Raw genomic sequence first — 26,227 nt, forward strand, 5'->3', positions numbered from 1 at the left:
AAAAATACTTTTATCTTATAGGTGAAATATAAGGAGGGGAAAAAAACCAGACAAGCATGGAAAGTGAGGACACAAAGAAAACACAAGGTGAGAAGTTAATGGATCATATGTCTGGAACTAGTTTTATATATTTGTGGGTAATACTGCAGATTATCTGATAGGATCCAGAAAATGAAAGAAGAATTCAGCAATTTACATAAATATTTATCAAGCACCTACTCTGTGCCTGTCACACTCACTCAGGAAACCGACATTCTAATAGGAAAAGATACACTGATAATTAGAACACTTTTAATTATGAAAGTTGATTTAATGGAGGTAAATACAAGAAGAGTTGGGAACCTCAGAGAACTAGCATCAAAGTATGCCTGGAAGATTTCAGACTGATCCTTAGTGTAATAAAAATTAAATCCATGGGCATGGAGGAAATTACCAGAGAGAAAATATTAAAAGAGAAAAGAATGGGGAATAGTGTTCCTCATCACATAAGGATTTGGCCGAAGACTGAGAAAAACATTTCAGAAAGGTGGAGAGTCAGGAATGTAATGTGGTATTTTGGAAATCAGCCTTAGTGTTATCGACCCTTCAGGTCCTGGGACCCAAATCAGAGTCCTTCTGCCCAGTGCTGTTTGCACCAATAGAGCGAGATCTAGTTTGGTAAAGCAGAGGAGAAACTTTATTCTTTAATCAGGGAATGGAAAGGGTGAGCTCATTCTCTAATGGCACTTTCCCTCCAACTGGGAAGGAGCCTTCTGTATTAATAGGCTGTGGCATGGAGTGATTAAATTCTTATTTAGGCATGGATAGTTATTCTTCTATTGTACTTGGCCCTTTTGTGCATGGCCTGTTTTTTGCACATGATGCCCCATACCAGTTTGGTCTTTGCACTCAGCCCTCTTCATTTTGCGGTCAGGAATCCTCTTTAGTTCCTCTAAGCTAGCATAGCTTTGATATAGTTTAGGTATTGAGAAATGTTAGGTCTTTTAGATGATAGCCAGATGACATTGGAAGAATGCTTTGTGAGAAAGATTGTTTGAAAGCACCAGTGTCAAATGTCCATAGTTTGTGTAGAATCAATATTATTTCTTCCTTAAATATTTGGAAGAATTTACAAATGAAGTCATCTGAATTGAACCTGGAGGGTTTTTTTGTTTTTTTAAAAAATATTTTTTTATTGATCTCAAAGAGAATGGGAGAGGGAGAGAAAGATAGAAACATCAATGATGAGAGAGAATCATTGATTGGCTGCCTCCTGAACATCCAACACTGGGGATCAAGCCTGCAACCTGGGCATGTGCCCTTGACCAGAATCGAACCTGGAACCCTACAGTCAACAGGCTGATGCTGTATCCACTGAACCAAACCAGCTAGGGCTGGAGGGTGGTTGGTTTTTTTTTACAGAAAGGTTTTTAACATTGGTTTTAATTTCCTTCAGAGATATGATTATTTAGGTTATCTGTTTCTTCTTGGGTGAGTTTTAGTAATTTGTGTTTTTCAAGCAATTTGTCCATTTCACCTAAGTCATATAGGTATGAAGTTGTACATAACCATTATTATCTGTAGAATCCATGGTGATGCCATCTCTCCCATTCTGATATTGGTAATTTGTGTCTTTTCTCCTTCATTCCTGATCAGTTTGTGCAGAGGTTTTTCAGTTTTATTAAACTAATCAAAGAATCAGCTCTATTGTTTTTCTCTTTTCTATCTCATTAATTTCAGCTTTAATCTTTATAATTTCTTTCCTTCTATTTGCTTAGGGTTTAATTTACTCTTCTAGTTTCTTAAGGTAGAAGCAAGATCATTACTTTGAGACCTTTTTTTGTAAGACAGGCTTCAGTAGCACCCCACAAATTATAATGTCATATTTTCATTTTTATTTAGTTTATGTCTAAATGGCAGATATTTAAACCAGTGTAGCTTTAAAGAGAATAATATTTGGATTTTCTATTCCTATATTTCATGAAAGGGGAAGAGCAAATAATTTTAAGTACTTTTATTTAAGGAACAGAATTGTTTTATATGTCTTTATTATTTGTTAGACTATAAAAGTAACACATACTTATTTTTAAAAAGCAAACATTATAATGATATATATTTAGAAAGTGAAATTTAAATGGTTACTTTTTAAAAAGAAAGATTTGCTTTAAAATAATGAAATTTTTGTTCTTTAGAAATGAAGACTGACCTGAACTTATTATTGGAGTGTCTGAAGTATCAAATGGACAACCCTTTATCACAAAAGGAAGCTTTGGTCACTATTCATTCAATCTGTCAACAAAACAGTAAGACATGATAGTGAATTTTATCTATGATTCTAGTTCTTTAGTATTGTGACATATGAAATATCCATAGCTCTTTTCTACTCAGTTGCTCTACATGTTTTGTTACGATGTTCATATGATTTATTTTATTCTTAAAAGAATAATCATAATAAATAAGATTTCTATTTTGTTTTGTCTGCACATCCTACAGGTGATGCAGGTGTATATTTTCGGGAAATTGGTGGTTTGATGTTTGTAAAAAATCTTGCAAAGTCAAGTGAACATAGCATGGTAAAAGAAGCAGCCTTGTATACATTAGGAACTGTTGCAGAAAAAAATGGTAAAATATAAGAACTTTTTTTCATTATCCTTCAAGTATTGTGTTATATGTTAATAAACTACTAAAAATAATTGTAGAATTAAATGTCCTTTGTATGTGTCTGGATAGTTTTATCCAGGTATTTTATTTATTTATTTAAATTAATGTATGCCAGCCCTAGCCAATTTGGCTCAGTGGATAGAGCCTCAGTGGTTGGCCTGTGAACTCAAAGGTCCTGGGTTTGATTTTGGTCAAGGGCACATACCTGGGTTGCAGGCTGGATCCCCAGTTGGGGGTGTGCAGGAGGCAGCCAATCATACTCTTTCATGATTGATGTTTCTTTCTCTCTCTCTCCCTCTCCCTTCCTCTCTGAAATCAATAAAAAAAATTTTTAAATATTAATTAATATATGCCAAAGATTATATTTAACTTATTAACTAATGAAGGACTCAGTAAAATGTCACAAGTGTGTTAAAGGCAATGGCAAAAACCAATATAGGCATTTAAGAATGCTGAAATAGAAATAAATAGGTACTTAATTCGTCAATATCTGCAGGGCAATAATTAATTGCATTCTAATGTCCAAATGTTTTGCATTTCTGCAGGAGTAGTTTGCATTACTATCAGATTTAAAAAAAATAATTTACAGAATTGGGAAATAGCTCAAAGACAGTGAAAGACACAGATAATATAGAAGGGTGCACTAGATAGGACATTCAGTAATAATTTTGTCCATTCAAAATCTTTCAGAATTCTCCTTGGCATTAGTTGGAAACATTTATTTTCACTTTATTTTTTACTACCATGTATAAGTTTTATTTATTTATTTATTTTTTATGAAAATAAAATTCATCCTTTCCCATTTTGTTTTGTATTTTGAGCCATAGAAAAGTTTTCCATAGTCCCAGCTTATAGGGAATCTACCCACATTTTCTGTTGGTACTTGTATGGTTATTTCACTTCTACATTTTTTATTCTTTTAAATATTTTCTGAGTTATGGTGTGATGAATAGCTCCAGTTTTACCTTTTTTTAAAATGGCAACCCAGCTATCCTAATACTTCTTATTAAAAAGTAGATTTTTTTCATATTGATTTGAGATAGTACCATCATCAATCACTTAATGAATTATTATATGCAGTGGGTCTATAACTGATTTTTTTATTTTGTTCATTGAATCAAAAGATGAAGATAACCTACAACCATCTTGTATATGGATAAATATGCTCTAGGTATACAAATTCATACAATTTTTCTGAAACGAGTTTGAATATAAACCACTGATTTGTTAAACAACTCTGTATTCATACTGAAGGCCCAGTGCATGAAATTTGTGCATGAGTAGGTCCCTAGGCCTGGCCAGGATCAGGGCCAATCAGGGCCTTCTGACTGCCAGACAGGGCCTTCCTTTCCCAGCTGCCAGCTGGGGCCTTGTTTTGTTCCGCGCCACCCCCTGGTGTTCAGCGCACATCATAGCGAGCGATTGAACTACTGGTCTCCCAGTCAAACTCTCTAGAGGACACTTTGCATATTAGCCTTTTATATATATAGATATTTTTATCCATTCAATATTCATTACTTGCTAAGAAGCTGTGTGCTAGGCATTGGGGATAGATAAGACATTGTCCTTGCCTTTAGAAAGAGTCTAATAGCTGGTTTTAGACACTGGATAAAATATTGATTATATATCCATCCATGTATTAAAATTATTTTTTTAATCTGTTTATTATTATCACAAAATTCCTACTGTCATGTAGGTATCATTTTTTGGAAAGATATTTTTATTTCTAAAAAAATCTTAAAAAATATCACAAGTATCGTTTCTTCCTCTGCTTTCTAAAGCAGGTTTCTGAATTTTCTTAAATTTTTCCCTTGCTATGTTTTTGTTACTTACTCATCCTCTTAAATTTTGTGTGTGTCATATTTTTTGTTGTTGTTAATTCTCACCCAAGGATATTTTTCCCATTGATTTTTAGAGAGAGTGGATGAGAGGGAGAGAGACAGAGAATCATCGATGTGAGAGAGACACATCAATTGGTTGCCTACTAGGGATCAAGCCTGCAACCAAGGTATGTGCTCTTGACTAGAACCGAACACGGACCCTTCAGTCTGCAGGCTCTATCCACTGAGCCAAACTGTATGGGGCTGTGTGTGTCATATTTTAAGTTTTTATTCAGTTAGGTTTTTATTGGAAATTCTAGGGGGTTGTGGCACATTTTTTAGAGCCTAGATTAAGTACTTTTGATTAAGATATTGCTTCTTTGGTCTTCTAATTTAATAAGCATATATCAGTTTGTCAGAGATTTTGTTATATGATCAATAAATGTCAATGAAATGATATTTGATTTGTACTATGCAGAGAAATTAAAATTGTATTTTTATATTTCAGTTTATTGTCAGCAGACTTTGTGCACTTCAGAATTGTTTGAAGACTTAATTTGGTTCTTATCTAATGATTCAAACACAAATTTGAAAAGAATGTCTGTCTATGTTATTTTGGTTCTAGTTTCAAATAATAGTAAGTACATTCTTTTGTGTTGTAGAAACAGTTTTTAAAAACAATAAGTTGGGATAATTATTATTAATCCTTTTATTTTAGTCCTTACATCAGTGTCTTTTGTTCTTAGTAACTTATGAGAACTACTAGCTTTAAGAAAAGAGAATTAATAGCATGCATTTAATTGTTCGATATTTATTAATTTTAACAAATAGTAAAGTGATTTGTATATTTAATTAACATAAAAAAACAGCTTTGAAAGCAAAAGAGAGGCATTTAATGAATTAGTTTGGTTGGTATATCACTAAATTGGCCATTTAGTTAGTGTTTGCTTTCAGTCAGCAATGACCTTAAATTTCATGTAGCTCTTGGCTAAAGTTTTTGTTTTGTTTTTCAGTTTTTATTTTTGAATAATTTTAGATTTGCAGAAAAGTTGCAAAGATAGTATAGCATGATCCTGTATACCTACTGCTCAGGCCAAGGTTATTTTTTAACATTGCTTTATTTACATCTTCAAATTGTTAGACATTTTATAATCATTTAAAATGCTTCTAGATTTTATTTTTTGTACTTTGAATTTTTTAATATTTTGGAGCATCTTATTTTGTAGCACATAACCAGGCAAAATACATGTTTTGTAATTTTTAGAAGAAATTTGAGTGCTGTTATTCTGTAAGCAGTGGTTCCCAACGTGGGGCACATGCTGCACAGGGGGGTAATTTGATTTTTAAGGGGGGCCATTCAAGAATTAGTTATTAACAGTGAATTTTTTGCATTTCTTATGGTTCTAGGGGCCTCATATACAGTATATAAACATATATTGTGACATATTTATGCATTCAGGTCTCTGTTATATGTTTTGAAACTTTATTTGCTGTTTTTTCATATCACTTCATATTATTACTTTTTAGTGATTTTTTCCTCAGTACTTCAATTGTCCTTTCATTCTTTTATTTTTCTCTTTCATGGATGCCATGTTCTTTGGAAACTTGTGTAGACTAAGTTAATGGCCTTTTAGGCTTCCTCCACGTGCAAAGTTCACTTTTTGAATAATAAGAATTATATGTTACGGGGTGGGTGCTGGGGCGGGCATCAGGATTTTAGAGATGCTTAGGTGGGGCATGGCCAAAAAATGGTTGGGAACAACTGCTAAAAGCATAAGTAATACATTTCCCATTATCTTGATTAGGTTTTATCTACCGTAATTAAAAGTTATTAAAGTAATTAAAAGTTATTTATCAAAATACTACTTAAATGTTTTCCATTTTTGCCAAGTTACTTCTAAACAAAGTCATATTCCTGTAATAATGTGGCTATTCCTTTAAGGGACTGGACAAACGCTTGTGAGAGAAACAGGTTGTTTTAAAATTCTGTCAGAGTTGTTCAGGTAAGCAAATATAAATTTCTTTTTACTAATTAGTTATTACTTAAGACCTTACACATTTTTATTAATTTACTTCCTTTTCTTTTTAATCTACTAGGGCAGCCCTTTCAAAATATGAGTTGAATTTGTCAGATAAAAATGTTTTCCAGAATTATCAGTTGTGGTCGTCAGTGTGTGGTACTCTGTGTGTCTGTGTCAACAATCCTCAAAATGGTATTTATCTCAAATATATGAATATAAAAATAAAGATAAGAACAAATGCAAATTTATATTTTCCAAATATATTAAAATATGATTAACTTTGTCTTCTTTCAGATGAAAATCAAAGGCTTTGCTGTTCACTTTTTCCACATGCTAATGACTGGCTAAAAAATTGTATGATGCCTGAGATAATTCGCCCTCTCTGTTCATTTATTGGACTCACTCTTGCAAATAACAGTAAGTATACATTATTCTATAAGTTATATTTGAAGAAGCTATTTCAAAGTATAATAAAAAACTATTGAATTAGTTATTGTATTAATTGAATTAATGGATTAATTTTACTCCAGTAAATTGGGTCATTTTGGATGCACTTACCAGTGGTTCTCAACCTTCTGGCCCTTTAAATATAGTTCCTCATGTTGTGACCCAACTATAAAATTATTGCCCTAACCGATTTGGCTCAGTGGATAGAGCGTTGGCCTGCGGACTCAAGGGTCCCAGGTTCGATTCCGGTCAAGGGTATGTACCTTGGTTGCGGGCACATCCCCAGTGGGGAGTGTGCGGAAGGCAGCTGATCGATGTTTCTCTCATCGATGATTCTAACTCTCTGTCCCCCCTTTCTCTCTGTAAAAAAATCAATAAAATACGTTTAAAAAAATTATTTTCGTTGCTACTTCATAACTGTAATGTTGCTACTGTTATGAATCGTAATTTAAATATCTGATATGCAAGATGGTCTTAGGCGACCCCTGTGAAAGGGTCGTTCGACCGCCAAAGGGGTCGCGACCCACAGGTTGAGAAACGCTGACTTAGACTATCACAGATAGGAAAATCTTAAAAGTGGATCTGTTAGGAAGATATTGGGAAGTATCATATGATCTCACTCATATGTTGACTCTAATAAACAAAATAAACTGTTGAACAAAATAGATCTAGAGACATAGAAGAATAGTACAGACTGTAGAACTTCAGGAGGAAGATGAGGGAGGGTGTGTGGGTGGGAAGTGATCAACCAAAAACCTTGCGTGTGTGTGTACTTATTGTATTTTATTTTTTTGTTAATCCTCACTCCAGGATATCTTCTCCATTGATATTTAGAGAGAGTGGAGGGGAGGAGGGAGGGTAGGAGGGATGGGGGAGAGAGAGAGAGAGAGAGAGAGAGAGAGAGAGAGAGAGACAGACAGAGAGAGAGAGAAACATTTATGTAAGAGAGACGCATCAATTGGTTGCCTCTCAGATGTGTCCCTACTGGGCCAGGGATGGAACCTGCAACCTAGGTACATGCCCTTGACTGGGAATCAAACCCTTGACCCTTCAGTGCTTGTGTTGATGCCCTAATAACTAAGCCACACCTCCAAGGGCAACACGATATTTTTAGATTAAGATCTTTGTTTTTTATGGAACAATATCAAAAGTAATTTTTTTGTTTAAAACATCTTGGCTCAATTTGTGATACTAGGGTAGGCTGGGAAGAAGGTTTATGACAGAATTGTAATAACTAGCCCATATAGTCATTTATGTAAGCTCATTGCTGGAATAGGGGTTTCAGAGACTATTGAATGCACAGACTCATGGATACTTTTTTATCAGAATCATTTTCACAAGGGAACAAAAGAATTCAGACTCTTAAAAATGATATCTGTCACTGATTCTTTTCTTGGAACAGTTGTCATGACTCAACATGTTATAATTTTATGCTCCAAGAAATAAAAAAATTAGGCTTAAGTAAGATGGATGAAACGTGTTCTTTTGGAACAGGTAAATTACTTTGCTATTTGTAGATTAAAGCAATCTGAGGAATGAATTATGTTGGAATTCAGAAAATAAGCAGCTTGCTAATTGGAGTACCAAGCTAGATCAATGAATCTATTCTTTATAGCTCTTTTGCAGAGTTTTAGTTTAATGTCATTTTTGCAAAATATACCAGTTCTCACTAAAAGAAGCAAAAGAGATATCTAACACAAGCAAAAAAAAACTATACTCTACATACACCTGTACTATGTCAAAGTGAGTTTCTTACATAAGGAAGTAATTTATGTTATGACTATGTATATGTGCAGGTAAAGATTGGACTTTTCATTCTTTAATTTTGAATTTTTAGTAAGTACACTTGGCCCTGTATGTGTGGGTTTTGCATCTACAAATTTAAGCAACTGCCAATAGAAAATCTATATATATAAAAAGCCAGCGACCTGAATACCATAACAACTGGAATGACCGGTCGCTATGATGCCCACTGCGGCCAGTGAACTGGCCCTGATCAGGGGGTGGGGCTGGCTGGCCCACCTCCCGCAGCCCCCTCCCCCTGGCCAGCCCCACTCTTGATCGCTCCCCCATACCCCAGCCAACCTCCTGCAACCTCTCCCCCCTGCCAGCTCCACCCCCAAAGGACCCCCACCACTCCGATTGGCCCACAGCCCCAGTCAGCTCTGCCCCAGATCAGCCCACCCCACTCTGATCAGAGGCAGGGCCGGCCCCGGCTGGCCAATCACCCATGGCCCCTCCCCCAGGCTGCTGGCCTCCGATCAGCCCCCACCACCCCATTTGGGGGTGAGGCCGGCCAGCCCGCCACCCATAGCCCCTCCCCACAGCTGGACCCACCCCCAATCAGCCCCCACTACCCCGATCAGCTCACAGCCCCTCTCCCCAGGCATCCCAGCCCTGATCAGGCCCCGATGGGGTGGGCCAGCTGGCCAACCTCCTGCCATCTCCTCCTCCCAATAGTCCTGGCCCCCATCCGCCCCATTTGGGGCCAGGCCAGCCGGATCCCACCTGTGCATGAATTCATACACTGGGCCTCTAGTCTATATATATAAAAAGCCAGCGACCTGAATACCATAACAACTGGAATGACCGGTCGCTATGATGCCCACTGCGGCCAGTGAACTGGCCCTGATCAGGGGGTGGGGCTGGCTGGCCCACCTCCCGCAGCCCCCTCCCCCTGGCCAGCCCCACTCTTGATCGCTCCCCCATACCCCAGCCAACCTCCTGCAACCTCTCCCCCCTGCCAGCTCCACCCCTAGTCCTGGCCCCCATCCGCCCCATTTGGGGCCAGGCCAGCCGGATCCCACCTGTGCATGAATTCATACACTGGGCCTCTAGTCTATATATATAAAAGCTTAAGCGACTGTCCGACCATTTGACCATTCAGTTGGTAGCTATGATGCACACTGACCACCAGGGGCAGATGCTCCGACCAGTAGGTTAGTTTGCTGCTGGGATCTGGCAGATCAGGACTGGGCGAGACCAGGCCAGACATGCCCTGGAGCCCTCCCCTGATCCCTCCCTGGCCCTGATTGTGCACCAGTGGGGTCCCGAATTGCAAAAGGGCACAGGCCAGGCCAAGGGACTCTACTGGTGCATGAATCCATGCACCAGACCTCTAGTATCTATATAAAAGCCCAGGGACCGAACGGTGGAACAACCAGAATGACTTTCGACCAGTCACTCTGAAGCGCACTGACCACCAGGGGGCAGAAGCTCAACACAGGAGCTGCCCCCTGGTGGTCAGTGCGCTCCCACAGTGGGAGAGCCACTAAGCTGACTGGGATGAACAGAGCTCCCACTGTGGGCCAATCCCCGCAGGCCATGCCCTCCACCAGTGCACGAATCCGTGCACTGGGCCTCTAGTTCAAAAAATAAAGTTCTGTTGTTGCTGATATGTAGTTAGGCATATGATGGTTACGTCTGTACTGAATATGTACAGACTTTCCTTGTCATTATTTTCTAATCAATACAGTATAAAAACTATTTACATAGCATTACATTGTGTTAGACATCATAAGTCATCTATACGGGAGGATGTGTATGGGTTATATGCAAATACATTTTAAATAAGAGACTTCAGCATTCTAGGATTTTGGTATCTGAGGGTAGGGTGGAAGGGTGGGGGTGGGGGGGTCCTGGAACCAATCCCCTAAGGATACTGAGGGATGTGACTCTATTTCAGTGGTTCTCAACCTCCTGGCCCTTTAAATACAGTTCCTCATGTTGTGACCCAACCATAAAATTATTTTTGTTGCTACTTCATAACTGTCATGTTGCTACTGTTATGAATTGTCATGTAAATATCTGATATGCAGGATGGTCTTAGGCGACCCCTGTGAAAGGGTCGTTCGACCGCCAAAGGTCGTTGCGACCCACAGGTTGAGAACCACTGCTCTATTTGAAAAAGTCAAGTCAATGTTACATTTAGTGCAGATTATGAATGAAACCATACAATTGTTTTGTTTGGGGTGTTAATCATTCTATTTTATTCCTTAAGCACATGTTCAGAAATACTTTATATCTGTGGGTGGACTGGATGTATTGTGTCAAGTTCTTGTGCAACTGGAATCTGATTCACATAAGACTCTTTCAAGTGCTAAGCTTGCAGTGGTGGTGACAAAGACAGTGGATGCATGTATTGCTGATAATAGTGAGTAAAAATGCTTAGTCATTTTTCTACAATTGCATTTTGCTTGAGTTCAGCACATGAGGGTTGAAATGGTAGCTTGAATATGGATTATCTGTTTCCTCATGGAGGTTATAACCTCCCACCACCAGAAGGTTCAAATCTGACTTCAAGTCTAATAATAGATTCTACCATTTCTAAGCCTTTGTTTCACTTAAAGTGGCATTAAATTAAAAAGATTAGATGAGAAATCAAGGGACATTTTGGAGACATAAGGAATGGAAAACCCTTATCTATAGATTTTTAAAAAATTTTATAAAGAATTAAGGTATGCCTCTTTCTGATAAATGTGAGGTCTGACTTACCCAGCCATTTCTAGTGAGTGACAGAACCAGAGTTGAACCCATGCCTGCTTCTCATAAACACTGAGGATTGGTAATCTATAAATTTGTAATAAGCAACTCTTGACATTCACAAATAACTGTGAAGTAAGTAGATTTTTTAAAAATCAGTTATGAGGGCCTGCTATGCATAGGGCTCTATGTGAGCTCTAGAGATGCAAAAATGATGAAGATATAGTCCCTCAAGAAATTCACAACCTTATGAGCAGAAGTATCGTTTAAAATGGCAGACTTCTTGAATTCTGTCACATCTCAGCTTCAGGTAGCTTCACTGCATCATCATCATCAATAGAATCATGGCCAGTTAGTAGTGGATTTCATTGACAAGCAGGAATTAGTTACATAGGAAGGTCTTTACTGTCCAATCTAGATAATAAGAGGTGTGTAAGATGAGAATAAGCATATTCAACTTTTAGGAATGCTGCATATTACCAACATTATGCAGTGTAAATAAGAAGAAACCATTCTTTAAAAAACTTGCTTTAGTAAAATATCTTTAATATGAGAAGAGGGATTAATGAAGGCTATATAAGCCACTCTCTTATTACTCATTTATTTATATTTACATATATATGTAGACATATATATTAGATGTTATATAGATATATAAGATCATTCTCTTAGGATAAGATCTGAAAAACAGTATGTATGAGAAATAGTATATGTATAGTTATAAGTTTGTATTTACTCTTTTTCTTTTCTATTTTATACTAATAGGTACTTTTGGTGAAGTATTATCCAAGTACCACATTGTTTCAAAACTTCTGGCATTACTGCTTCATGAAAGTCTGGATTCAGCAGAAAAATTTAGCATCATTCTTACTCTTGGTCATTGCACAGAGACTTGCGGTAATACAGGATTTACTTAGTGTGCTTATTAAAATGGGGTGGAAATAACACTTTTGGGGTTTTTTCCTCCTAGTCATATGAAAGACTTAAAAGTGGTGCCTTTCTCCCATTCACTCAGGTCCAAAACCAGTCATTTTGCTCTTCATCCTTTTTAATCCATTGTATTTGGTTGGCCCCTAAGACCTGTGGTTCTGCGTCTGTTGACCCTTCTGTGTATCCCTTGCTGCCCAGTTCCGGTGCTACTCTCCAAGACCCCCAGCCCCTTCACATCTTTCACCAACGTTATTGCAGTAGACTGTTCCGTTTCCCCTTCCATCTCCATTTTTCAGTACACGCTTCACACTGCTGCACAGATCTAATCGTATTCTTCTTTGCTGAAAACCTTCAAAAGTTCTATCATTTCTTTCTCTACCTGTCATTCTCACCTCTCTTTTTCCTCCTTGCTTCCATTTTCCTCCTTCTCTTCACTCTCCTGCCATTCTCCCTCTTCCATTCTCCTTCTTTCCAATTCTCTTCACTTTCCTCTTTCACTCTCTCTTCCTTTCTGCTCTTTCCCCTTCCACTTTTCCACTCTCTGTTTGCTCTCTTGTTTATTCTACTCTCTTCCTTTCCTCATTTTCAGTTCATTCTATTCTTTTACTTTCTTTTTTTTTTAATATATTTTTATTGATTTTAGAGAGGAAGGGAGAGGGAGAAAGAGATAGAAACATCTGGCTGCCTCCTGCACATTTCCTACTAGGGATAGAGCCTGCAACCCAGGCATGTGCCCTTGACTGGAATCAAACCTGGAACCTTTCAGTTCGCAGGCCAACGCTCTATCCACTGAGCAAAACCAGCTAGGGCTCTATTCTTTTTCTTCTATATAATTTAGGATTTAGTATACTTTTTAAATTTTTATTTTTTTAATTGAGGTTTAGTTGAGAACTATACTTTTTAAAAATGTTTTTATTGATTTTTGGAAAGAGAGGAAAGGAGAGAGAGAGAAACATCGATGAGAGAGAAACATTATCAATTGGCTGCCTCCTGCACATCCCCTTCTGGGGACTGAGCCCACAACTCAGGCATGTGCCCTGACTGGTAATGGAACCATGATCTCTTGGTTCCTGGGTTGACGCTCAACCACTGAGACACACCAGGTGGTTGGGAACTATACCTTTTTAAGAACCAAGTGAAGGCATTTGTTTACACTCATGAGATATGATGCTACTCTGTGGCAGTATTTCAGAGATCATCACTTATGATACTCACATGATTTTATGTGAGTCAGTTATTTCCTAAATTGAATACACTTTTGAAACTTGGTTTTTCTCTAATTTAGACTATGTTCATAATTACCACAGGAAAAATTATGATCTCATGTAGATAGTTTATGGTAAAATAACTTTCTTCTACTTTACTTTTTTATATCTTTTCCAGAGGAAAATCAGTATGACCTTTTTAAAAACAATGGGCTTCCACTCATGATACAAGCCTTAACTGAATCTCAGAATGAGGAACTAAACAAAGCTGCCATTTTTGTGCTTTGCAACTGCAAAAAAATTAGTAAGTTTATCGTTACTTAAAACACACACACACGCACAAAACAAAGTTTATAAAGGGAAATTTATATCTGCTTTGATGAGCCAAGCCCCTTTAGCTCCCAGGCTCTTCTTACATCTGAAGAGCAGAATATTTAATTTGGACATGATACCTGGAGTGTTTCGGCATACCAAAAACCTATATGGAAGAGAGCAACAGTACAGATAATTCACATATTTTGTGTAGTGTGGACAAATATAGTTTGAGGGCTATAGGTAACATGATTAAATCATAATACAAAGTATATTTACTTATTTATTTGAAAAATGTTTGAGTGCCCATTATTAGCCAGGCACTGTGCTAGGCATTAGGAATATAGTGATAAGAAACAATCTGTGCACTCACAGAACTTAATTTAATTAGAGAAATAGATAATAATTGAATAGTCTCAAAAGTGAATGTATTATATAAATTAACTTAAGAGTTTAGAATGGATAGAGCACAGATCTTAGAGTCTGTAACAAAGGACTAAGACCTAGATAGTAAGGTAGAAAAGGCTTCAGGAGGAAATGATTCTTGAACTGAGATCTGAATGTATAGAGTTCATTAGATGAAAAGAAGGGAATTTTCTATGGGGGAGGATCTCAGGGCTTAGCAACAGTGAAGCATAAGACCTTTTGAGAGGAAGGAGCCTGGTGCATTAAAGGAATTGATAGCCAGGGCCAGGGCCATGAAAACGATTTTTGTCTTTGTGTAAGAAAAATTGTTGTTGCATCATGTGTAAAGAGAAAGGATTATAGGGAGGAACTACTTTATGAAAACTATTTTTATAAAAAAACATTTTAAAACCGGTATCCATACCTGAGGGTGTTTATGTGCCTGGGATAACATATTTTCATGCTATTCTCTTTCCTATAACTCTGAAGAAAAAAGTCTGTTTTATGACTCTTAGGGTCCTGGACCTCTGCCAACTACTTGCTTTCCACTTATTTTCAATTGAGATAGTTTAGAAGGGCAGAATTTAGGGGAGGTGTGGGGTATGAAGTTGTCCTTATTTAAAGTGTTAAAATAACATTTCTGGTAATGGATAAACTCACTGTTTTTCCCCATATTGCAAAGCTGAGAAATTATCTCTAAGCCTAAGAGAATGTCCTTTTGATGAAAATGAAGCAGAACAATTAGAAGACATAAATATGAAAGAGAAGAATATTGGAGAGTACTGGAAGAAAGCAAAGGACATTCTTCACAGAATAGAACAGCTTGAAAGAGAAGAAAATGAGGTTGGCTTCTTTGTTTCAAAGACTATAGAACTTTTTTAAAAGTATTTTTGAACAATATAGGTTAGAAAGTAAAAGATTTTTCTTGCCAAGCTATTCTTTAAAAAAGTCCTGGTGCACAGGATGTCACCCACCCAACTGAGCCACACTGGCCAGGGCTAGTTGCTACTCATGTTTAAGAGTCATATGCTAAAAGTCTCCTTGGAAAATTTGTTGACTGTGGATTCTCATAGGATTAAGTGGGTCATTTGGAGAAACTCCAATGTCTAATCTGCCTAGAGATTGTCAACCAACAAGTGCTCTGGAATCAAAATGGGGGACGACAGCTTGGGTCTTAGAATTCAGTACGTAAATAGTTGGTTATTCTGTTTCTTGAATAGTATTCTGCCTTCAGCTTTGCTTGGAGTCTTCCAGTGTGGAGACTGTTTTGTCTCCTTCAGTGATTATATTTCCAGCCGTGGGAAGGGAGAGGACCTTCTGGTGTTAATCAACTACCTGCTAAGTGTATGTTGAGAGCTTGGTAGCATATGTTAGGTAGTTTCTTGACTTTTCCCATTGTAAGCTTTGCATTCAGGTTTATCAAGTCTGCTAAATAGGTTATCATTCACCTATTTCCTACTCAGTTTCAAAAATGTTGTTGCTTTTATTTCTTCTTTCATTTCTCCTGTCCTTGTGGGGTTTTGCCTTTTTTTAAAAAAAAAACTGCTATTCTAATTGGTGTTTTATAGAAGGACCAAAAATAACCGTAGCTGGTTTGGTTCAGTGGATAGAGTGTTGGCCTGTGGACTGAAGAGTCCCGGGTTCGATGTGCCCAGGTTGTGGGCTCAATCCCCAGTAGGGGGCGTGCAGGAGGCAGCGAATCAATGATTCTCTCTCATCATTGATGTTTCTATCTCTCCCTCTCCCTTCCTCTTTGAAATCAATAAAAATGTATGTATGTATGTATGTATGTATTTATTTATCTTAAATCCTCACCTGAGGATATTTTTCCATTGATTTTTAGAGAGCGGTAGAGAGAAGGAAAGACAGAGAGAGATATCGATGTGAGAGAAACACATTGATAGGTTGCCTCCTACACGAGCCCTAATCAGGTCTCGGGCCAGGGAGGAGCCTGCAACCGAGGTTGACAATCTCTAGAATCAAACCCTGGGACCCTGATCTGCCGATGCATTATCCACTGAGACAAAATGGCTAGGGCAATAAAAATATATCTAAAAAAAAATGGAAGGACCCAAAATACATATGGGTGTTAACTTTATCATCTTTACCTGGAAGACCTCTTTATTCTTTTTTTTTTACAATTTCAGAGCATTCCATTGAGGAATATGCTAGATTCAACTTTTAGCTATTACAAACAATACTGCAGTTAATAACATCGACATTTTGTACATGTAAAAGTGTTTATAACTATGCATAATTTTTATTATGAAAGATACTGTCAAACTGTTTCTCCATAGAGGTTGTACCAACTTATGCTCCCACCTGTAATGTACGAGTGTTTTTCTATACCCTTTTGATCTCTGCCAATGTCATAGATGAAGAAAGCTATCTCAGTGTAGCTTTCATGTTTATCTTACTCTAAGTGGGAGCACTTTTTCATATGTTTAAGAGCAATTTATATTTTCTTTCCTGTGAAATGTTCATTTTTTTGCCTATTTTTCTACACTATTGTTGATCTTTTTCATATTTCACTGTAGTAGCTTTTTGTAAACATTAGTAGAAAAACTATACTGTAGTTTAAAATATGATATACATATTCTTTTCTAGGTGTTTTGATTATCACTGGGTTTTGCTTCTGGCCCTTTTATCCTCTGAGTTCCTCCTAACCTCCATCCCTTACATTATTCTTTTTTTTTAAAAATATATTTTATTGATTTTTTACAGAGAGGAAGGGAGAGAGATAGAGAGTCAGAAACATCGATGAGAGAGAAACATCGATCAGCTGCCTCCTACACATCCCCCACTGGAGATGTGCCTGCAACCCAGGTACATGCCCTTGACCGGAATCGAACCTGGGACCTTTCAGTCTGCAGGCCGACGCTCTATCCACTGAGCCAAACCGGCTTTGGCCCCTTACATTATTCTTATTCTCTAGCACAGTGGTTCTCAACCTTGGCTGCACATTAGAATCACCTGGGAATCTTTTTAAAATCCTGATTTCTGGGCCTCATCCTCCGGAAATTCTGTTTCTTTGTTATGGGGTGAGGCCACAACATTAGTAACAAAGAAACAGAATTTCTGGAAGATGAGGCCCGGAAATCAGGATTTTAAAAAGATTCCCAGGTAATTCTAATGTGCAGCCATGTTGAGAACCACTGCTCTAGCAGAACTTTAAAAAAAAATTTATGTGGTAAACTATATTAGTTTTTTTCTCTTATGATTTATTGATTTTGTGTAATAGTTGGAAAGGTCTTCCTCCTCTTGAGAATATTAAAATGTCATGTTTTCTTTTAGAACGTACATCATTTCATTTTTATACATCAATATTTAGTTCATTTTTTTGTGTGAATTGTGAGAAATGGACCCAATTTATTTTTCCTCAGATGGCTACCCAGTCGTTTCTAAATAATATATTGAATAAACTTCCTTTTATTTCTAATATAAACTGCTCCTTTTATCATGTATATTCTATTTTATCATGTATATTTATAATGTATAAATTTTTCCTGCATTATTAAAAGGGTATAAATTGGATTATAACGCAGATGGGTTACTTTGAAATTATTTTCTTGTCATTTTCACATTATAGGAAAAAACACAAAGAGAAAAAGATAATGTTTCATTTGTGAACATAAATATTCAAAATACATTGAAACACCTCCATACAAATAGTATTGGTGGAGGTCCCAAAGCAGAAGATAAGGATACAAGCCAGTCTAGAAAGCTTCAAAGTTACAAATCTCATGGAGTTATGTCTAAAGCATGTACAAAAGATGACCAAATGAAGACCCTGTTAAGGAGTGCAAATCCAGTTAATGCTTGTTACAGGGAGAGTGGGCAAAGTAAGACTTTATATAAAGCCAACCCAAGCTGCAATCAAAACTTACAGGAAGGAACTTTTGAAAAAAAAGATTCTGTTTCTCAATCAAGGTATGTCTAATAATTGTTTCTAACTTTTAGAAAATTCAGCAAATATTTTTTGTTCAGTACCATGTGCCACATTATATAAGCACTGGGATATGGAAATGATAAAACAATGTCTGGGGAGCTGCCTAAAGTAGGAAATGTTGGGAAAGCAGTTTTGGATGAGGAAGTATGGGCCAGCTCATCTAGGGCCTTGCATGGTACACTCAGGATTTTCGGTTTTAACTCGGGGTGTAGGGAGCCATTGACAATTTCAAATTACATGGCATGATCAGATTTGAATTTTAGAAAGGATACTCAAAAAACAAAGTGAAACCCTGCAGTAACAATGCATGCACTGGTAATCCATCAGCAATGTAGCAAAACCCAGTTTGTAAATTTAGTTTGATAAAGGGAATAGGGTGTGATGAAAATCTGCATTAGGCTTGCCTTTTTGTTCCCTATACCTCACTTCTGCTACATTTCCTTTCTCCCTCACAGGTATCCTATAGGGCTGGACCTGAGATTGTAGCTTTCTTCTTAAACCCTTTCTTGTGTTCTGCTCTTCTGATGGTTACTGTGCTAGAAGGAAAACTTAAGAGGATGCTCCTATGTTTAGAGAAGGTTGCAGGGTAAACTAAGTATTAGAAAGATGGGCTGTATAATTATCATCCCTTTTTTTTCTTTCTCAAAACCATTCTTAATGTTAATTTTAATTGACTTCTCAGGGATGTGGAATTGGGAAACCGTGAGATGCGTTCTTGGGCCAAGCCTTTGCACTTTGGCCCTCTCAGTTCTTTCTCTTTTTTTGTCCTCATTTCTTCCTGTATTCCTCTTTTACAACTTTTTGTCCCATATTTCTGTTGGCATCAGTGGTATTGCCCTCTGGAGTCTTGTTTCAGCTCCACTCTTAGAAACAAGGTTACAGCCATCTCAGACCTTACTTGGGCAGAATTTGGTAGATTTTGGTTGATCCCATCTCCAGCTCCTTCTATCTGTCAAACACTCAGAATGCTTACAGAAACATTTGTACACACCCCAAACAATATGTTTACTTTTAGTAATCTGGTATCTATTTTCTTTCAGCGACCGTGTTTTTAAACACCCAAATCCCATTGTCAAAAATAGAAAGCAGCAGTTACCAGTAACAGGTATGATTAAAAATTTTTCTTCTTTGATTTTTCAAGAAAACATATATTTAGGTGACTAACGTAGCCAAAAATGTACATCAGTATATCTGCCCTCCAATGTAACACCTCTGACTCTCTTTCTGGTATAAATGCTCAGTCACCTTTTACTGACATCCAGAACTTTTTTTGTTTATTCATTGGATAACTGGATGTTTCCAATTAGCCCATAAACTGGGCTAATGTTTGTGAAAATCTCTTGATAATTAATAAATCTTATAAAAATGTCAGGTTCTTTTTAGTATTCAAAAAAATCTTGCATTTTGCAATTTTTTTTAGATCCATTTACATTATGTTCAGATATAATAAATAAAGAAGTCACCAATTTCCTAGCAGCTGACAGTTGTCCCAAAATATTCAAGTACAGATGCTCAGGTAAATATTTTTTAATTAGTTATTTCATAATTAAAGTTTTATCTGATAATAAGTAGAATTTGTAATAGGTTCTGCCTGCGTGATTTAATTTCCTTTGGAAAAATAACCATTTGTAGTATCATTAAACATTCAAAATATTGCCTTCTATCTGTATCATCCTGTGCTCCCAGTATTTGTTTATATGAAGCAATGTAGCTATTTTTTATTACTTTATTATTCTCTTTTTGTCAGAAGTAATACTTCTATAAGTTTTACTTGTGACAAAGTAAACTTTAAGTTCAACTATAAGTTTAACTTTACTGAATAAGTTAAACATGTTTTATATATGCTTATAATAAATATTTAAGTGTTTCTAGTGAAACACTGAATCTGATCAATCCTTTAGATCTAATTACTAATTTGTTGGGTACACAGGAACATTTTAAAGGCTGCAACTAGGATAAAATCAGCAAAACCCAGGTTTTGGGGAACTCCATATTTCAAATGATCCAGTATCTACAACAAGTAAATGATAAGGAGGAAGAGAGGAGACTTGATAGATTAAAATAAACTGAATGTAATGGTAGACTTTGTTTGGATCATGATTCAAAGAAACCAACTGTAAAAAGAAAGTTTTGAAATAATGGGGAAATTTAAACACTAGGTATTTAATTATATTAAGCATACTTTTCTTAGGTGTGATAATGTGGTTTTTTTTTAAGTCCTTATCTGTTAGGGATGTATACAAAGTATTTATAGATGAAATAATTCTTTAATGCAAATTACAGGCTTCATGATCTAGTGCAGCAGTTGCCAATCGGTGGTCTGTGAGATCCAAAAGACTGGTGACTGCTGATCTAATGTGTACATTGGGGGCAGGCAGACAGGATACATGGAGTGTAGATAAAATATGATTAACCATTAGTTAATAATTATTGAAGCTGAATGATGGATACATAAAGGTTCATTATGCTTTTTCCTTTCCTCTTGTGTGTTTGAAATTTTCTATAATGAGACATTTAAAAAATACGACAGGACATGAGTTATTTCTTTTACATATCTTTCCTAACAGTGACTCCTGCTTAGAACCAGACCAATCACCATAACTCTTTTCACACCTCTATCGTAACACTTATTTCACTATATTGTGTTCGTTATGTTTCCATCTCTAACAAGACTTTGAACTTTTCGACATATTTATAATTAAATTCCTGATTTGATTTCAGTTACTATCATAAAGATATTTGCTTTCATAGATTTGTTATTAGACATTTTATAACATTTATACATCACTTTAATTTGTTTTCTTTTAGGTTGCATAGCAGTAGGAAAATCCCTGAATAGCCGAAATTTTAGCAAGCTCTTGCACTCTTGTCCATACCAATGTGATCGTCACAAAGTCATTGTGGAAGCTGAAGACAGATATAAAAGTGAACTAAGGAAATCACTTATCTATAACAAAAGTAATTAATTCAGTAGCTTTAAAACTGTAATTATGACTATACCTTCTGAACTATGACCTAGGACATATATTAAAGCTAGAGGGTAAAATAATGTTGAAAAGAAAATCTGTCTCTGAGCAACCAGTGATTTATGATGTATCCAGTAAGCATACTTAGTTTTTGGTGGTTTAAAAATTTTTCCTAATCCACCTAAGGATTCCTATTAGAAAGGGAAAATAAGGGAAATCTCATACTAATGGAATTGATGTGCTGTTACTCAAATTGATATACTAAGTATGCTAAATGTTTTCCATATTTTTCAGAAATTCTGCTGACCCCACGTAAAAGACAACTACTCAGTAATGAACATACTACCTCTGGAGGAATAAGTGAATATATTTAATTTAAAACATTTTTATTGATTGATTTGAGAGAGAGGAAGGGAGGAAAGAAAAAGAGAGAAACATCAACTTACTGTCCCACTTATTTTACAAAGTAAAATCATTTGTAGAGCCTCATGAAATGTACATAATTATGGCTACACATTGATTATACAGAGGGAGCCTAAATGCTGTTTTGTGACATTCAATTCATACATACATACATACATCTTTTTTGTGGGTTAGAATTGCTTTAGCTAAAAACATCTTCTATAATAATAAAAGGGTAATATGCTAATTAGACCAGACATCATTCCGGATGAAGCCGGGGCGGGAGGGAAGCCGCCCAGTCCCAGGTGGCTGCCAGGTGCCTGCCAGGTGCCTGCCGGCAGCTGGAGTAAAGCCCGGGTCCTGGGTGCCTGCTGGCAGCTGGAGGGAAGCCTGGGTCCCGGGTGCCAGAGGGAAGCTGGTGCTGGCAGCTGGGGGGAAGGAAGGCCTACTCTTGCACAAATTTTTGTGCATTGGACCTCTAGTAGTTAATAATGTGGCCTGCTTTTTTAGAATGTTAGAAAGGCATCTTGAGGGAGGTAGTGATTAGATTGGTCTCATATCTCTTTCACAAGCAGGCCAGGAAAATTTGATATATTGTCATTCCCACTTGATAAATTTCTCTTTTGTGTTAGAAACAGTCATCACCACTCAGTCATCACCATACAGAGGGATCCTAAATACTGTTTTGTGACATTCAATTCATACATACATACATACATACATTTTTTTGTGTGGGTTAGAATTGCTTTAGCTAAAAACAAATCTATAGTACTAAAAGGGTAATATGCTAATAAGACCGGAAGTCCTTCCAGACAAAGCTGAGGCCGGAGGGAAGCTGTGTAAGATCAGTTGGTTATAGATTACACTTAAATTTGAGATGATGATTCTGAGAAGGGACCATTGCAGCATATAAGCATTTAAAGAGCCTCAGTGCCCTGGCCGATTTCTCCGTTGGTTAAAGCATTATCACAACACACCAAGGTGTGGGTTTGATCTCTAGTCAGGGTGCATATAACATGTAGCCAATGAATGTGTAAGTAAGTCAAACAATAAATTGATCTATCTCTCTTCCTCTCTTTAAAAATCAATTTTTAAAAAATTTAAAGAGCCTCAGGGACAAGGCTCTTTTTTGAGATGGATTGGTATCTTAAAGGGATTTGAACAATAAGTCTAAAACTGGGCCACCTTGCCTGTTTTCCTGCTCTTTCCTACTGCCCAATCAATATCAAGAGGAACAGTGAAGAAGCCACAGAGGGGAGCCTTGTGCTGTACAGAACTGCTGCTTCCTTCTAGACTGCCTACTACTCGGCTGCACTAACCTTTGGGGAATTGGGCACAGATGTTAAGTATAGGAATCAATGAGGTGGCAGCTGCAATGGAAAAGTGGGGATTAGCTTTATATGAACAATTCTGTACCCTAATCTCCTGAATGTTATAATAACCCATCTAATACTGATTATAATGAGTTGAAATCATTTAGCAAGTGAAACAAATCATTTCTTAGATAACCTCAGTTTTCCAGTAGACCCAAAAGTAAGGAGTAATTTCATTGATAAGCTTTAAAACAGTTTTTACCAATAACTTCTTTGTTTCAACAAATATTTATCAATCACCTCTTATGTGTCAGACACTGTTTTAGGCCCTGGGGATACAGTGGTGAGCAAAACAGACAAAAATTCTGTCTTCATGGAGCTTGCATTCTAAGTAAGATCATTAAGTTATACTCAGACGTTATTTTCATTTATTTATTAGCCTTCTGCTGGTAAGACTTTCTCTTTTAAAAGATCTGAACTGTGGCTCCTGTCCTAGGAGAGGTGGACAAATAGCTAATAGTCTTGACGTGCAAGGACAAGATTTTCTAAGGGTTTTCCAGGTCCTACTAAAGTAAATAGCAGCCTTAAGTGAATATACCAAAAAACCCTCCTCATTAGCATCTACCTACAGTGATAACATGAATTAGCAATGAATGAAAAAGCTAAAAAGAACTGTTTCCTAATAATCACCAGAAGATATTTGTGTTTACAGATACCAACTGTGCATTCTTTCTGTTGTAGAAAGTATTTCTAAAAATCAGTTAAATTTTTTCTTCCCCCTTTTGCAGCCATTTTTTTAAAAGTTTTAACAAGCTGAGCATCCATATAAGTAGTGAATATTTAAAGCAATTTTCAAGACCTTTATTCTTTAAAAATATTAAGGCTGAATTAAAATAACAAGTGTTGTTATTCTTTTTTATTCTATGAAGTTATGATGCCCTTTGGGAAGACTGTATCTATAAGATAGGTAAGCTGTTTATTAACTGTCCTCACAGGAATATCAAGAGAATTAACAGTCAAATGTTTGTACACTTTTTTTCTTTATTGAAAAATGTTGCAAGTATTATTACAATAGGATAAAATTATTGAAGAAGTCACAGTGATAACATCTAGCTTAATAGAAGGCACTCAGCTTCTAAAAATTGAAATGGATTTTTATTTGATAAGTAACCCAGGCATGAAGTTTTCTCACTATATAGTTCTTATCTTTAGAATAAGTTACATACTTATTTGGGTCTCAAGAAGATTTTTATTTTTCCAGCAGGTACTAATATGTACTCCAATTCTCATTGCAGAAGAAAGGAAAATTCGTAAAAACTTTACTGAAGAAGAAGTGAATTACATTTTCAGTGGAGTTAAGAAAATGGGAAATCACTGGAATGCAATTTTGTGGTCTTTCCCCTTTCAACAAGGACGGAAGTCTGTTGACCTTGCTCAGAAATACCACAAGCTGACCAAACGCCCCAAGTTTGTGGCTCCTTAATTGGAAGAAAACTTGTCAGTTTCTATTGTGAACTCACTTTATTTTTATTTTCCTATTGTGAACTCTTAAAATACAGTGCCTTGAAGATACAAAATTTAAAATATTCTTCTGAACTCCCATGAGACAAGGAATGTGGAAACAGGAATACTATTTACATTAAATTCTTTTTGTGATGTGATGAGCTACAGCAAAATATTAAAATAGTTTAGCCTGGCTGTGTGGCTCAGTGGTTGAGTGTCAACCCATGAACCAAGAGGTCCCCCGTTAGATTCCTGGTTGGGTTGCAGACTCCGATTGTGAACTCAATTCCCAGTAGGCGGCGTGCAGGAGGCAGCTGATCAATGTTCTATCTCTCTATCTCTCTCTAAGCCAATGAAAACATTTTTGAAAAATTGTTTATAAAATAAATACATTTTCAAGGTATGGATTAGTAAGACAAAATTCCTTCATTAGGTCAAACATTTAAGAATATGCTTTTATTTTTCCTTAAGCTCAAAGAACATAGGTCAGAGGGCGAGCCGCGGCCCTGGTCCCCGCGAGGCCATGAAGGTGAAGAAGGGCGGTGGCGGGGCGGCATGGGGGCGGAGCCCTCTCCGGGGGCCTCGGCCTGAGCGTGGAACCTAAGCCGGAGCCGCAGCCGCAGGCGGAATCCGAATCCGGGTCGGAGTCGGAACCGGAGGCAGGCCCAGGGCCCAGGCCAGGGCCGCTGCAGAGGAGGCAACCGATAGGGCCGGAGGACGTGCTGGGGCTTCAGCGGATCACGGGCGACTACCTGTGCTCCCCGGAGGAGAATATATATAAGATCGACTTCATCAGGTTCAAGATTCGGGACATGGATTCAGACACTGTCCTCTTTGAAATCAAGAAGCCCCCAGCTTCAGAGCGGTTGCCCATCAACCTGTGGGACCTGGACCCCAATGCTGGGCACTTTGTCCGCTACCAGTTCACCCCTGCCTTCCTCCGCCTGAGGCAGGTGGGAGCCATGGTGGAGTTCACGGTGGGAGACAAGCCTGTCTTCAACTTCCGCATGATCGAGAGGCACTACTTCAGGAATCAGCTGCTCAAAAGCTTTGACTTCCACTTTGGCTTCTGCATCCCTAGCAGCAAGAACACCTGCGAGCACATCTATGACTTCCCCCCTCTCTCTGAGGAGCTGATCAATGAGATGATCCGTCACCCATATGAGACGCAGTCTGACAGCTTCTACTTCGTGGATGACCGGCTGGTGATGCACAACAAAGCAGACTATTCCTACAGTGGGACGCCCTGACCCCCCAACTGCCTCCTACCCCAGGAGGGTCCTGGGCCCTCAGCTGTGACTTTCCAGTGCTCACTTCTCAACCCCAGGTCTTCTGCCTGGGAAGTGTCCCAGGGGCCCTGGACCCTGAGTCAGTGTTGGGAGGGAGGGTGCCTGATGTCCCCAGCCCCAGTCCATAAAGCGCATGGGGCCTGGCATCTGGGGTGGGATAGGGTTGTAGGGGGGCCATTTGCCTCCATCTCCAGGAAGGCCTCCTATGAGAGTAGCCAGAATTTCTGGACAGCCTAATTGGGCCTCTTGGGCCCAAGTTTCAGAACAGGGTTCCCCTACCCAGGCTTTGACTGGGTCAGGCAGAGACCCATTCTTTGTTTCCTGCCCACCACTGACAGGCCGTTTAGATTTGTAAATTCACAGATGAAGATCTTGGCTGCCAAGACTCCCAAAGGGGTTTAGGCTCTGGCCCCAGCCCTAGCCTCCATCATCAGGGGCCAAGATACTGCCTGAGGTGTGGGAGGGATCGGCCCCGACTGCCACCTGTGCTAGGGGCTGGACCAACTGTATATAGTTTTCAATAAACTCTTTCGCCTTTTCTGT

The 26,227-nt window shown here is 37.7% G+C and overlaps 2 protein-coding genes across 3 annotated transcripts; both read left to right on the forward strand.

Moving 5' to 3' along the window:
• Positions 1 to 24,887, forward strand: CCDC79 (coiled-coil domain containing 79). Of its 2 annotated transcripts, XM_015567875.1 has the most exons (17): positions 1 to 87; positions 2,172 to 2,282; positions 2,473 to 2,601; positions 4,969 to 5,097; positions 6,403 to 6,463; positions 6,558 to 6,673; positions 6,776 to 6,898; positions 10,929 to 11,081; positions 12,176 to 12,307; positions 13,724 to 13,849; positions 14,945 to 15,105; positions 17,852 to 18,192; positions 19,252 to 19,316; positions 19,632 to 19,727; positions 21,020 to 21,169; positions 21,472 to 21,537; positions 24,188 to 24,887. In XM_015567875.1, exons 1-17 carry the CDS (start codon positions 57 to 59, stop codon positions 24,373 to 24,375), a joined length of 2,178 nt encoding a protein of 725 aa, XP_015423361.1. In that variant the 5' UTR covers positions 1 to 56; the 3' UTR covers positions 24,376 to 24,887. The 2 variants fall into 2 exon arrangements, with proteins under 2 accessions (XP_015423361.1, XP_015423362.1); XM_015567876.1 differs by lacking the exons at positions 1 to 87; positions 2,172 to 2,282; positions 2,473 to 2,601; positions 6,558 to 6,673 and having other exon boundaries at positions 5,070 to 5,097; positions 24,188 to 24,591.
• On the forward strand, positions 24,882 to 26,227 carry LOC102760471 (protein unc-119 homolog A-like). The gene is given in 2 exon segments (XM_015567877.1): positions 24,882 to 24,977; positions 24,979 to 26,227. Coding segments are annotated over 2 exon segments (726 nt in total). The 5' UTR covers positions 24,882 to 24,918; the 3' UTR covers positions 25,646 to 26,227.

Source organism: Myotis davidii, unplaced genomic scaffold, assembly GCF_000327345.1.
Source record: "Myotis davidii unplaced genomic scaffold, ASM32734v1 scaffold243, whole genome shotgun sequence".
NCBI classification, from domain to species: Eukaryota; Metazoa; Chordata; class Mammalia; order Chiroptera; family Vespertilionidae; genus Myotis; species Myotis davidii.

What these genes read in the sequence shown, in the direction of transcription:
- CCDC79 (XM_015567875.1), top strand. Translation starts at nt 57, where the DNA reads ATGGAAAGTGAGGACACAAAGAAAACACAAG. An exon ending in TGTCAACAATCCTCAAAATG is followed by an intron (nt 6,674 to 6,775) that starts GTATTTATCTCA and finishes GTCTTCTTTCAG; the next exon opens with ATGAAAATCAAAGGCTTTGC. An exon ending in TTGAAAGAGAAGAAAATGAG is followed by an intron (nt 15,106 to 17,851) that starts GTTGGCTTCTTT and finishes TTCACATTATAG; the next exon opens with GAAAAAACACAAAGAGAAAA.